The sequence below is a fragment of the Epinephelus lanceolatus genome, chromosome 10 (genome assembly GCF_041903045.1).
Source record: "Epinephelus lanceolatus isolate andai-2023 chromosome 10, ASM4190304v1, whole genome shotgun sequence".
NCBI classification, from domain to species: domain Eukaryota; kingdom Metazoa; phylum Chordata; class Actinopteri; order Perciformes; family Serranidae; genus Epinephelus; species Epinephelus lanceolatus.
In genome coordinates this window covers 43550018-43562258 of record NC_135743.1, presented here as the reverse complement: position 1 = coordinate 43562258, position 12241 = coordinate 43550018, and the positions used below count along the sequence as shown (strand labels likewise).

Here is a 12241-nt window from a genome sequence, read left to right as displayed (position 1 = left end):
TTCGTCAGCATGCTTATCAATAATGAATCAATCTCAATATCTGGGTTATGAATTCTCCATACAATGATTTTAATTCCTGCTCAAAAGAGATATACACAGACAACGACTTGGCGATAAATGAAGATTTATTTATGCTAAATATGTAACAACTGAGTAAATGAATGAGGATGATATGAAAAAACACAAAATCAACCGTAAGTATTAGGGATAGACCGATATGGATTTTTTTAGGGCCGATGCCGATACCGATTTTTTTCCATCACCCTTAGCCGATGACCGATTATGGACTGCCGATTTTCTTGAGCCGATATTTGGGGCCGATACTGCTTTTGCTCCCTCTATTTACATCAAAAAAATGACACAATGATAACAAATATTACAGGTCTCAAGTTTAAAATAAGAAACATTCATTGAACAGTAAAAAATACTAAAACAAGATGGAAAGTTGAGGTAGAACAGGTAGAATATTATTATTATTATTATAATACATTCAAATAAAAAAAAGAGTTCAGTGCTCTTAAATCTTCCAGTAATGTCTTTATAAAATAAACAAATATTTAAGCTGAAGCATAAACAAAACAACAACTACTGTACACAGTAGGATTCGCTGCATGTGCGCTGCAGGGTCTTCCGGCAACACAGAGCTGCCCGTGGATGCCTGTCTGTAAATCATGCCAGGGAAAAATAAATCCGCAAACCCACGCGCGTATCGGCCGATGCCGATACAAGTAAAAAACTCAAATATCGGCCCGATATATCGGCCGGCCGATGTATCGGTCTATCCTTAGTAAGTATAAATGGATTAAAACAAGAAGTAACACTTGTGTAAGTTATTTAGTTTGGCGATAGTGAGAGAGTATGTGACTATAGATAAATTGGGAACGCAGGGATGCGCAAAACCATTTACCTAAGGAAACCTAAATTGAGATCAAGATAATTAAGTCTTCTATTCGACATCAACTCTTACCACTGCACAGTGGCTATATCAGGTGAAGGAAATTCTTTGCCTCCTTTCTTAGCAGCAAATCAGGCGGACGTTTCTCCTGAGGTCACCGGACTATCGCTTTGTGACTCCCCGCTTCGCTTTACGGCCTTCCAGCAGGGTGATACAAACTGGAATGCAGCGGTGAGGGACGGTGGAGCCTGGTGGCGGTGTCCTTTAGGTGGTCCTCACACGTCGGTGATATTAGGCTGCAGGTTGGTTTGGCAAAAGAGTCCCTGTGACAAGTGGTTGGCAGCCGCTGGACCTGATGAATCTTTGGGGGGAGTTGTAGGTCGAAAAGATTATCTGTTTAGCTGTGGCTACTTGCTTATAATAAAGTTGAAAACAATCTCGTCGGCCGTTTTATATTATTGTCAAAGTTATTATCTTATGTTAACTTTTTACCTCATCTTGGCATAAGGATGGCTGAAAGGAGCATTTGTCAAGACTGGGGGGGGGGGGGGGGGGGGGGGTGAAATTAACGTCCTTAAAGGGAAATTTCGGTTTAGTTCAACCCGTCTCCTATCGTCCTAAATTTGTTTCAAGTCACTAGTGACATAGAAATAATAGTTAGCATGTTAGCCGTTAGCCTAGATACAGCTGTAGCGTCAGACCTTAAACAGACCTTGTTAAAACTTAATTGAACGGGCATCCTTTCAAGTGCAAAGTTAGTCCACTAAACAAGCTTTTTCTCCACAAAGACCACCTCATATCGTTAGGATAAATGTCAGAGAACATATAGAAAACGACATGTAAACGTGTTGTCTTACCTTACCGGTGTGGTGCCATGTTTGTTGTTTACCATTTAGCTAAGGTTGCAACTGGTCCCATTCCTTGCAATAGAGGTATTCCTCTTCTGTGGGCACTGGGGTACAGCATTCACAGGTAACGTTACACCACCGATCTCCAGAGCTAAAGCCTTGCAGCAGCCATTCCTCCTCTGTCGTCCTCTACCTGTTGTGCCTCTCTCTCTCTCCTCCTCCGTTCTTCAATTTCAAGAAGCTCTTCGTCAGTGTATTCTGGCTCAAATAAATAAGGGGGGCCATAAAACTCTGCAAAATCAAATTCCTCCTCCACAAAGTCGAAGTCTGGCAAAAAGTCAGCCATTATTCTATAAATCTTTCATAAAATATATGAATGAACCTTTCAGGCTACTGTCCAGTATGCCTTGCAGCTGCTGCGGCTTGTTCTCGCGAGATTTCAGGCACGACATGAGATCGCTGCTTGTTCTCGCGATATTTTGGCCGCGCTTTGGGAAGCAGAGATAAATGGTAAACACACCGTAAGGTAAGACAACAACTCTGAAGACCACCTAAATGTGGAATGTTAGTATATAGGCTTTCCACATCGAGAGGCGATGGCCGCCCTTATTTATTTGAGCCAGAATACACTGACAAAGAGCTTCGTGAAATTAAAGAACGGAGGAGGAGAGAGAGAGGCACAACAGGTAACGTTAGAGGACGACAGAAGAGGAATGGCTGCTGCAAGGCTTTAGCTCTGGAGATCGGTGGTGTAACGTTACCTGTGAATGCTGTACCCCAATGCCCACAGAAGAGGAATACTTCTGTTGCAAGGAATGGGACCGGTTGCAGCCTTAGCTAAATGGTAAACAACAAACATTGCACCACACCGGTAAGGTAAGACAACACGTTTACATGTCGTTTTCTATATGTTCTCTGACATTTATCCTAATGATATGAGGCAGTCTTTGTGGAGAAAAAGCTTGTTTAGTGGACTAACTTTGCACTGGAAAGGATGCCTGTTCAATTAAGTTTTAACAGGTCTGACGCTACGGCTGTATCTAGGCTAACGGCTAACATGCTAACTATTATTTCTATGTCACTAGTGACTTGAAACAAATTTAGGACGATGGGAGACGGGTTGAAATAAACCGGAATTTCCCTTTAATCTACCTTGGTGGTAAAGTCACTTCAGTCTTCCCTCTGCATGAGAGCCTTGAGATCAGCTGGCGTCAGTACTGCCTCCCTCTTTCTCCTCTCTTGGCTCCTCCATCCATCTCTCAGCTCCTCCTCGATGCGCTCCCTCTTCCCGCAGCGCACGTCAATCCCCAGCTCCTCCAGCAGCGTAGTGGCACTTGCTAGTGTTACAAAGGTCTTCTCCACGGTGTTCAGCTTAATCCTCAATTGCGCTGGGTACAAGCACCTCGCCTGTATTTCTTTTTTTTTAAGCTGCTTGATAACTTCTTGGACTCTCATCCATTTCTGCTGTAAATCAGGGGAGTAATCCTGATCAAAGTAGATCAGCTTGCCTTGAAAGAGAACTGGCCCCTGGCTCCATGCTTGTTGTATGATCATGTCTTTTACCGCTGTGTCCAGGAATCTCACTATTATCGATCTCGGGGTGGCTGCTGAATCCTTAGGCTTGGCCACCAGTGAAAGATGTGCCCGTTCAATCCTAATGTCCATATCTGGTGATAGTTTGAATTCCTTCTGAAGTAGGTCTTTAACAAATCCCACCATACTGTATCTCTGCCCTCACTACCTTCTGGGATTTTAAAAATCCTAATATTTCATCTGAGTCTGTTTTGAAGATCATCACATTTTGCTGAGAGGTTTATATCACGGTGCAGCAGGTACATCAGTGCCCTATGGTGGCGCATCCCAGTGTCCTCGGCCATGCTGACTCTGTCCTCAAGATTTCCAGTTCTCTCTCCATGTTCCACCAACTGATTCTTTATGTCGGAAACAGTTTGTCCAGACAGTTAAGGGCCATTTTGGTGTGGTTGTGCCCGTCCTGATTTTCTTTTCTGAGTTTCCTCAGCTCTTCCAGTATTGTTGAATCTGATTGACACGTGTTACTGCCAGCTGTGTTTAGGTTGGCATGGCTCGGCATGTTCAGTTTGTTTTCTTCTTTGTTTCTCCTTTGTCCAGCTGAGGAACTCATATTTCATGGATACTCTTTTTACGTTTCAGCGTCAAAGTATTGTATTTGTCACTCTTTTCTATAGTTTTGTCGAGTAGAGCTCAGTTACTATGCCGCAAGCCTGTCCATGACGTCACAGGAAGTCCTCCAAAAGGCTGATTTATGGTTACAAAAATACGGAGGTGCACGTCAGACTACGGTGTAGGCTACAGCATAGTGTGCGCCTCTACGCAGAGCCTACACCAGACGTATAGTGTTGATTCCACTTTAGTCCCATTCCTAGCCCTGCCCATGTCAATACTTTTTTCATACTCTATTGTTTGAATTTCCAGGGTAGAGGCAAACCTCTGGGATTTAGTTCTTTGAGTGTTACACCACAGGCCTGCCGGGTCTGCCTCAATATGTGGGTGGTCAAAGACTGAACTTACCTTATTGTGGAGTCCACATAGCCCCACAAAGTGCTGAGCAGACTGTGAGCACCAACAACAGAAAGCATTCTCTGAATGACCCTGTAGCGAGGACAAAATGAAACAAAAAGCAAAGAATAGTGACTGATGAGAAAGTAGTTCCATCTCACACAGGCTCTGCACCATACTGGACTGATGGATGGGTAATAATCCCCTCAAACCACAAACACACATTCTCCAATGAAACGTAGTCGGCCAATTGGGACCCGCTACCTGAATACGTGTGGACCAACGGTATATAAAGCAGCACACACTATGTCTGCTATCCTTAGTGATGGCGATTTGCCCACCTCATCATGCCTGGGTGCAGACCATGCAGAGAGCATTATTTAGCAGCCAAATTTAGACACCAGTAGTGGTGAGATCACTTCTGATGGTTTGACATAATGCTGCAATGACAGTAAGCCAGAGCTTAAGATCTATAACATCGAGATTCCCACTCCAACAGCCTACATGCTACTGCCGGTTCTGCTCATCCCTGCTGAGAATAGGACTTCATTTGTAGATGACGACAACATCTCTTCAGTGTCCAGTACCTCAGCATCTTGTGGGACTCTTGAGCCAACATCTCTCCACCAGCACTTCCCGCTGGTGTTGAGCTCCCCTTGCCCTTTTTTCAGGGTGAGAGGTCTCACAGAGAAACCCCCCGGTCTGTTTGTTACAGAAATACAATTTCAATAAACCACTCTGGTTATTATACTCTCTACAGATCTCACTCATGTTTCCACTGTTGTTTTCCTGAAATGAGTGATATCTCATGATATTTCAGAACCAGACTTCTGCTTAACGCGGCAATAACAAACAGACCTGATCAAGTGAAAAGTAAAGAGATACTATTCGATACAATTCAGACACTTACAATAACAATCTGAGCCTGTCTGTGTCAAAAATAACCACTTTTAATGGACATACAGTGATGGTGGGGCTGGGCGGTATTCGCAGTGACGGTAACATATGCTTTTGTGGTTACCGTGGTTACCCCCCGATAAATATTTTCGATCCTAAAGTCATCCTTTAATGCTTCTGAGGTGTTTATATTTCTGTTATTTGGTTTCACAAAGAACTCATAGAGGAATAACTGATTGTAAGAATTATTAGTAGGCTATTTTTAGACTGCAAATCAATAGCATCTTATGAATAATAACTAACATAGAGACAGGAAGAAAAGAAGGCGTCTTGTACAGTAATGATTTGGGGCTAAATATTGTCAGACACTTTTTAAATGGACTTAATGAACAAATGACAAAGTACATGGTGTCAGATAAAATGATGGCAGTTTTAACAGCTTTTTAAGGTGAGACACTACAGGTGAATGGGTAAAATTTTAAAATAATATCATCATGAAACTTCCTCAGTTGATTACTTACAATAGTATGAAAAAAAATGTATGTATGTATTGTAATGTATGTAATGTAAATTTTTAATGTTTAATTATGCAAATTAGTAGGGGTGTCCCCGACTAAGAATTTTCATAGTCGAATCTGATTTGACAGATTTTTCCTTTAGCCAACTAATCGTGAATCATGTTGTTTTCCCCCTCATTGATTAATGAGCTCATTTGCGTCAGTTTCCGCTCCAGAGAAAAGAGCTACAACACCCAAATACACAAATTTAATTCTTCTTGGCATAATAAGATAATAATAATAAAAGTAAAAGGGTTATCATTTTATCTTTACCTTCATTCCTTTCACTTCATCAAGGTATGACAGCCCTCCATTCTGAAACACCACCGTTCTGAAACAACGCTGTTCCAAACCACCCCCACTCCAAAACTGATTTTCAAGTCCATATCTTGTTTCCTGCATCAAACACTGCCACCTGCTCTCCGGCCGCACTCGCACAATTCTGAAATTCGTTGTACTACAAAAGCTTGAAATGAACGTTCAACTCATTGTTTTTTATTGAAAATATGTCACTGTCTTCATTTATTATGTATAATTTCTCTAGCAGCAAACACATTTAAAAGGAGACGCTTGTCAAGTGTTTTTACGTGCGCTGTCCGTGGTGCTGAAATCCCCACTCCCGGCCGCACTCCCGGCCTCACTCGCACAACACGTATCCCGTTCAAAATAGGCTATATATTATGAATTACTAGAAAACAAATACATTCTATGTCAAATCAAGATGTTCAGCAGCAGTGAGCACCCCCATATCGTCAGAATGGTACGGTCTTGTTTCATAACCACATTTTGCAACGATTCGACGGCGAGACTGGCAGTCGAATCAGACTTCTCCGAATCGAATCACCGAATCATCGACTATTCGGGGTCACCCCTACAAATTAGGCACTGTCTCATTAAATATGCACTTATTTGCATATATTTCCGTAAGATAAATCTGAACATCTGATAAAGCCAGGTGCAAAATTCTTTTTTCATTTTGTTTACATATAAGATGAAAAAAAATTACAGAGGCATTTAAGGATATCTGCTTTTATAACCTAGAAAATCAAAATATACTGTCCTTAAAAAAAAAATCGATTTTTGGGAATGAAAAGACTTGGTGTATGACAAAAAAAACTCATTTTGAGAAAACGGCATTCAAAGATTTAAATAATAACATAATACAAGTAGACAAAATGTAATAAAATAAACATCTAAATGTATAATTTGAATGTTTTCTTTATAGCAGTTTGAAAGAATACATATTCAAGGAGTAAACTACCCCAAAATCTCAAAATTGGCCACTGCATGAAAAATCAATGTTTTTGCCTGCCATGTCTTGCCTTAATCAGGGAAAATACCCTCACTAACGTGCATATGTGTTACCATGGTTATATGTATGCATTAGCATAAAAAGGTTAAGGTATATACGTGGCCTTTATCAGCATCAAATATGAGATTGCGGAAAGATTTTATAATCAACAGAAAGATTTATTATTGGTTTACCTGCTGCTAAAACCACATATCTGCTATCATAAAATCCTGTGGTTGGATCGTTTTCTTTAAAAATAGTCAAAAAACACGCACATCCCAAGGTTCATTTGGAGTGGGTGCTGGATACATATATATAAAAGTTATGAAAAACGGAGAAAAAGTACCACACACCAAGTCTCAGCTCCCATTGAAGGCTTTTTTATTTGATTGTTTTCTTTCACAACACAAACTCTTGTGCGGTACGTTTGTGTTGTGAAAGAAGAGTCCGTTTGGAAGCAGACCTAGGCCTACCTTTATGAGCGGTCTCGCTTCAGTTATTTGGTCTGTTCTAGGGTTCGATCAACAGCTTTCTAACCAGCCCAAACAAACCATAATAACCGCGCAAACAGACCTGATTACGTTTTAACCGAACCAAACAGGTTAGGTGTGAAGGCACCCACAGTAATGGACTAATTTGGCCTGGTGCAGGGCAGGCTTTGGTATCCATGGTTACTGTTAGGTTAGGTCAAGGGTAGCAGTCATCAATTTGAATTGAAGCCGATGATGCTCTTCAGTATCTAGTAGGCTCATAACTGTGACTTGCTCAAAGAAATTCATGCTGAAGTCCAGAGATGCATTTTATGGTGGTTTGTTAAACAGACAAGTGAGAATTTTTTTTTTTTTCCAGCAGCCCTGGTTAACATTTATTTAATGTCTTGTTAACGACCTATGCATTCACCTCTGATGAAATGGAGTGGTAAAATGACCAGTTGGTGGTCGTATATATTGATAGGCTATAAACTTTAGCCAATATATAATATATTGGCTAAAGTTTATAGCCTATCAATTTAGCCTATGTTGTTACTATAAGTTTTCGACTATTTTTATGGAGGTAAATGTCGCCATCTGTTGGTGAATTTAATTCATAACAGTCAGCTTTTGAGGAGACAGAGAAATACTGATTGAAATGAGTGTAACTGATGCATTTGTTGACAGAGGGAACTGAACTTGAATGTAAAGTTTGAAATACCAGTCTGTTTGATCCTGAATTAGTATGTTTTCTTAGGACTGTAGTCTGTACATAATAATAACAACACAACAACAACAATAATGATGATAATAATAATAATAATAATAATAATCATAATAATAATAATGTAATACAGCCAAACTACTATATCTACAGTACATTTGTTAATGCTAATAAAGGTTGTCAAGTTAAATGGCATGTTGTTGTACGGTCATTTTGTACCTATGATACATTTGGGATGGGGGGGGGATCCAAATAAAATTTCGCTTGGTCAGGGGCAGCCCTGGATACATGATGCCATCCTCTGTAAAACATGCACTTTTAAACTTACAAGTGTAACATTACTCCGGTCAAAGAGGCAAAACTACTATCTAGTACTTCTCTAGATACAGGATGTGCAAACCTTGTTGTATCTGACAACACTTTATAGGCCTCAGGGCACCATGTTATTAACGTTCTGTGCTTACCTGAACTTTAAAGTAGAACCTGACTTTTGACAACTTAACTTTGACAGGTGTATGGCAAGAACATGCAGGTATTTTCCAGAAGATCACAGAAATGACTGAACGTCCCTTGCATTCCTGTACAGAATTACTAACAGAGCAGTAACTTTACACACTTACCCTCTGTTCGCTGTGCCTGCCTGCTCGGCCATACTCCAACACCTTGTCACGTGGAAAGAGAAACTGTGACATTGAGTGTGCGTTCGAAAATTGTTCTTCGGAGTACCGGGGCGCGCTCTGCCACAAACTGGACCCTCGTAAATTCGGAGTAGTTGAAATGTACCTTTCGGTTATTCAGAACAGCATAGTCTGAGTCCCCCTTTGGGCACTCTGTGTGGGGAGACGGAGCAGAAGAGCGACGAGGGCAGTGAATGTGTGATGAACTAAACTGTTCCTTGATTCATGAAGAAGTAGAACTTAACAACAGCGATGTCATTTTAGTGTAGAATGTTCGATCGATAACTAACGCACCAATATAACTGAAGACTGGTTTATTTGTTGTTTGAGATAACCGAGCGGTTCCTTTACATCTTAACGGCTTCTGCCTACGCCCATCGCAGCATCCCTGTAGACAAAACAAGCGCACCCGGCTACAGACTTGAGGCATTGCGGAAGTAGCTTTTCTAAACATTTCCTAAACGTCGCAGCTCAGCGGAGGACAGAACTGGTGAGTAGATTGGTAAATTATATTAATAGTTCTCTTTTGTCAATGAGTTGTGCACATTACACGCAACACAGATTGTTTTGTTTGCGCTGACAGCTTTTGGGAAACTAACATGTCAGCTACATCATGTGTTCTACGAATTAAAGCTGCAAGTAACTTAAATGTTGGAAATACTGTTGTTTGCTTTAAAGCTTGTCTTTCTCAGCAAAGGCATTTCCCACGTTCATTCAACTTTATATTACGGTCCAAAGTCATTGATAGCTTTAGATATACAAAAAGGTTTATACAGTTATTTAATATCGTATAGTTTATCAAGTAGGCTATATCCTAACCATAAACGTATGTCTGTTCATTGTAAGGAGTACATAATTATTGCAGACATAAACCTTGACTTAATTTGACTTATAGCATTAAAAAACGAGGTGTAATTATGATGGCTCAATTAAATGAGGTGTCCCAAGGCTCTGGCATTGTTCTTAATCGAAGTTGATCTAAGATCTTAGTCATTGATCTTAATTTTGTTTTTAATTGCATTTTTATTTATTTAAAAAAAAGCAGAAATATCCAAAGACAATGGGTAGGGACATCAAGGATAATGGGTCCTTCAAGACCATGATGGTCCTTTAAGATCACAAAGGTCCTTATGATCCATGACTTTGATTAATGGAAAGCCTCAGTATTTTTAAGGAGGGAGAAATATTCCACTTATTAATAAGCTATAGTCCATCCTGTATGTCTTAATACGGAGGGGAATAAAGCAAAATTTACCAGACAAGATACGCAGATAAATAAAAGATCACTTCAAAGCCAGGTAAGATTTAGATTTTTTCCAGTATTTTTCACATTTTTTAATAGCATGTCTCAGAGAAAAAGTCAGTTGTTACATAACATAAATTTCCTTATCTATTTCTATCCATTCATAAGTTGTTGGAAACTCTTTACTAGCCATTGCACATCTTTTATATGATGTGATGTGATGTGATGTGATCCCACAGACATGGTTTATTGGAAAACTGCCATGGATCATGAGATCAATTCCACCTTTGCTTTTGCTACTATGACAGGTTTAAATGTGTGCTGTAAAAAAGCTCTGTTCTGCAGAATCCAGCCGCAAGTGGAAAATCATCTTACAATCAAACTTAAACAATTGAATTTTTCCTTTTTCTTTGCTGGTTTTGTATGTGACCATGTGACACCAAAGTCTTTCATATTCTTTCTGAATAGTCCCTTCCAGAAAAAAATGTGTGAAATTAATTGTCATAACAAAAGATTGTGAACTTTAATTTGGAAATAGCTTGCACAGCCACGCAGGTGTTTCCAGTTCCAGCTGATTAGTTCTCTGCGTAGACTGCAGTTCTGCTATAGTGAGATTTATATGAGGTCAACAAACAATGTAATGGAATTGATAAAGGTGTAAGTTGTCTTAAGTTCCCAAATAAAAGGAGAGTGAGAGTCAAGCACTCTGTAGATATTCATTTTGTCCCAAGAAGTGGTCTGCTCAAGAAAAAAAAAGTGCTAATACCTGTGCAGGTGGACTATGGGTGTGCAGGTCCTGACAGGATACAGGATTATACCAGACTGTAAAATTAAGCATCAAGTTAGGTATGCAGTTGATGTTGCTATTGGCATATTGGTGTTTAGTATTTTCCCCTCCAGCAGCTATGTTATTCGTGCATCTATCACCCAGTCACACAGTTTAGAGAAGTGTAAGGATATCTTGACAGTACTGGTGAGACCCTGAATGACTCAGGGCAGGGGCATAGTGGAAGAGTGGAACTAAGCACCCTGGGCCCCAACCGAGGGAGGCCCTCAAAAACCCTTGAAGTTAAAGTTTGTGTTTCATCTTAAACTTAATTAAAAAATAATAATAATAGGACACACCATCTGTTTTATCTAAAACAATATTAGATTTCCAAGATGCTTATAACTAGTGATGGGCAAATGAAGCTTCATGAAGCATTGAAGCTTTTCATCAAATTGGTTCACTCAAGGGCAAAGCTTCTTGATGCTTCATTTGCTCTACTAAGCCATCTACTGGACAAAAAAAGCTATTACAATTAGTAGTTTGTATATATACTTTTTAAACTGAATTGAATAAATCTACTCTCCATTATAGTAACAGTAAAGATATGATGCACCTATATTAATATAGTGTGTATTTTTAAAGATATATTTCTTGGGGGCATTTGGCCTTTAATGGACAGGACAGGGAAGCGTGGGGGGGGGGGGGGGAGAGAGAAGGGGGGATGACATGCAGCAAAGGGCCAGCAGGTTATTTTCCTGTCTTTTCGGTTTACATACTGAGGCTGCCTATGTTATAGCCTACGGTATGTGGGTCAATGATGTAATGCTGATTGTTTTGTTTCCATATGGTTTGGTTAAAGTAAGAGTTCAAATTTGAAAATAAATTTACAAATTAGTAGCATGACTTCTTTTTTGAAAACCTAATCTAACATTTCTGGTTTTAAACAATTTTGAGAGAATAATTGGCAGATGATGGCAAAAATGTCACTGTGGTGGAACTGTAAAAACTTTGTACCAAATAATTAAACCTGCTGAAAAAAGGTGAAATTCTCAATAAAACATCATATTAACTAGAGTAGATTCGATTCGATTCTATTTTGATCATACAAAATAAATAAAATAGTTTGGAATAATCTTTCATTAGAATAATTGAATTGTAAATAAAAGTAATGGAACCCCATTGTTTTGAATACTATAATTAATTTGGGGAATAATGTCAGTCAATCGACCTGCCGAAGTGTCAAGGTGGTGTAACTGCACAACCAGACATGTGACAGGATATTACAGAGAAGGACCCTGATGATGCTAACTGCTGCATGCCAGAGTTAGTAGC

The 12241-nt window shown here is 39.7% G+C and overlaps 2 protein-coding genes across 4 annotated transcripts in view; one reads left to right on the top strand and one right to left on the bottom strand.

The window, feature by feature from the left end:
• abhd5a (abhydrolase domain containing 5, lysophosphatidic acid acyltransferase a) overlaps positions 1-8914 on the bottom strand; it is a 54776-nt gene extending 45862 nt beyond the window's left edge. The window contains exons 1-2 of one of the 2 annotated variants that reach the window (XR_013492243.1): positions 8841-8914; positions 4294-4374 (exon numbers count right to left, since the gene is read on the bottom strand). Coding sequence is in view for 1 of the 2 variants with exons in the window: in XM_033638136.2 (XP_033494027.2) it covers positions 4294-4374; positions 8841-8872 (113 nt within the window). In the remaining variant the exon portion in view is untranslated. The remainder of the gene's footprint in view (positions 1-4293; positions 4375-8840) is intronic. The other variant, XM_033638136.2, reaches the window with a different exon arrangement.
• A 236-nt stretch (positions 8915-9150) lies between these two features.
• Positions 9151-12241, top strand: part of ano10a (anoctamin 10a) — a 101583-nt gene continuing 98492 nt past the window's right edge. The window contains exon 1 of one of the 2 annotated variants that reach the window (XM_033638263.2): positions 9151-9387. The gene's annotated coding sequence lies outside the window, so the exon portion shown is untranslated. The remainder of the gene's footprint in view (positions 9388-12241) is intronic. The other variant, XM_033638262.2, reaches the window with a different exon arrangement.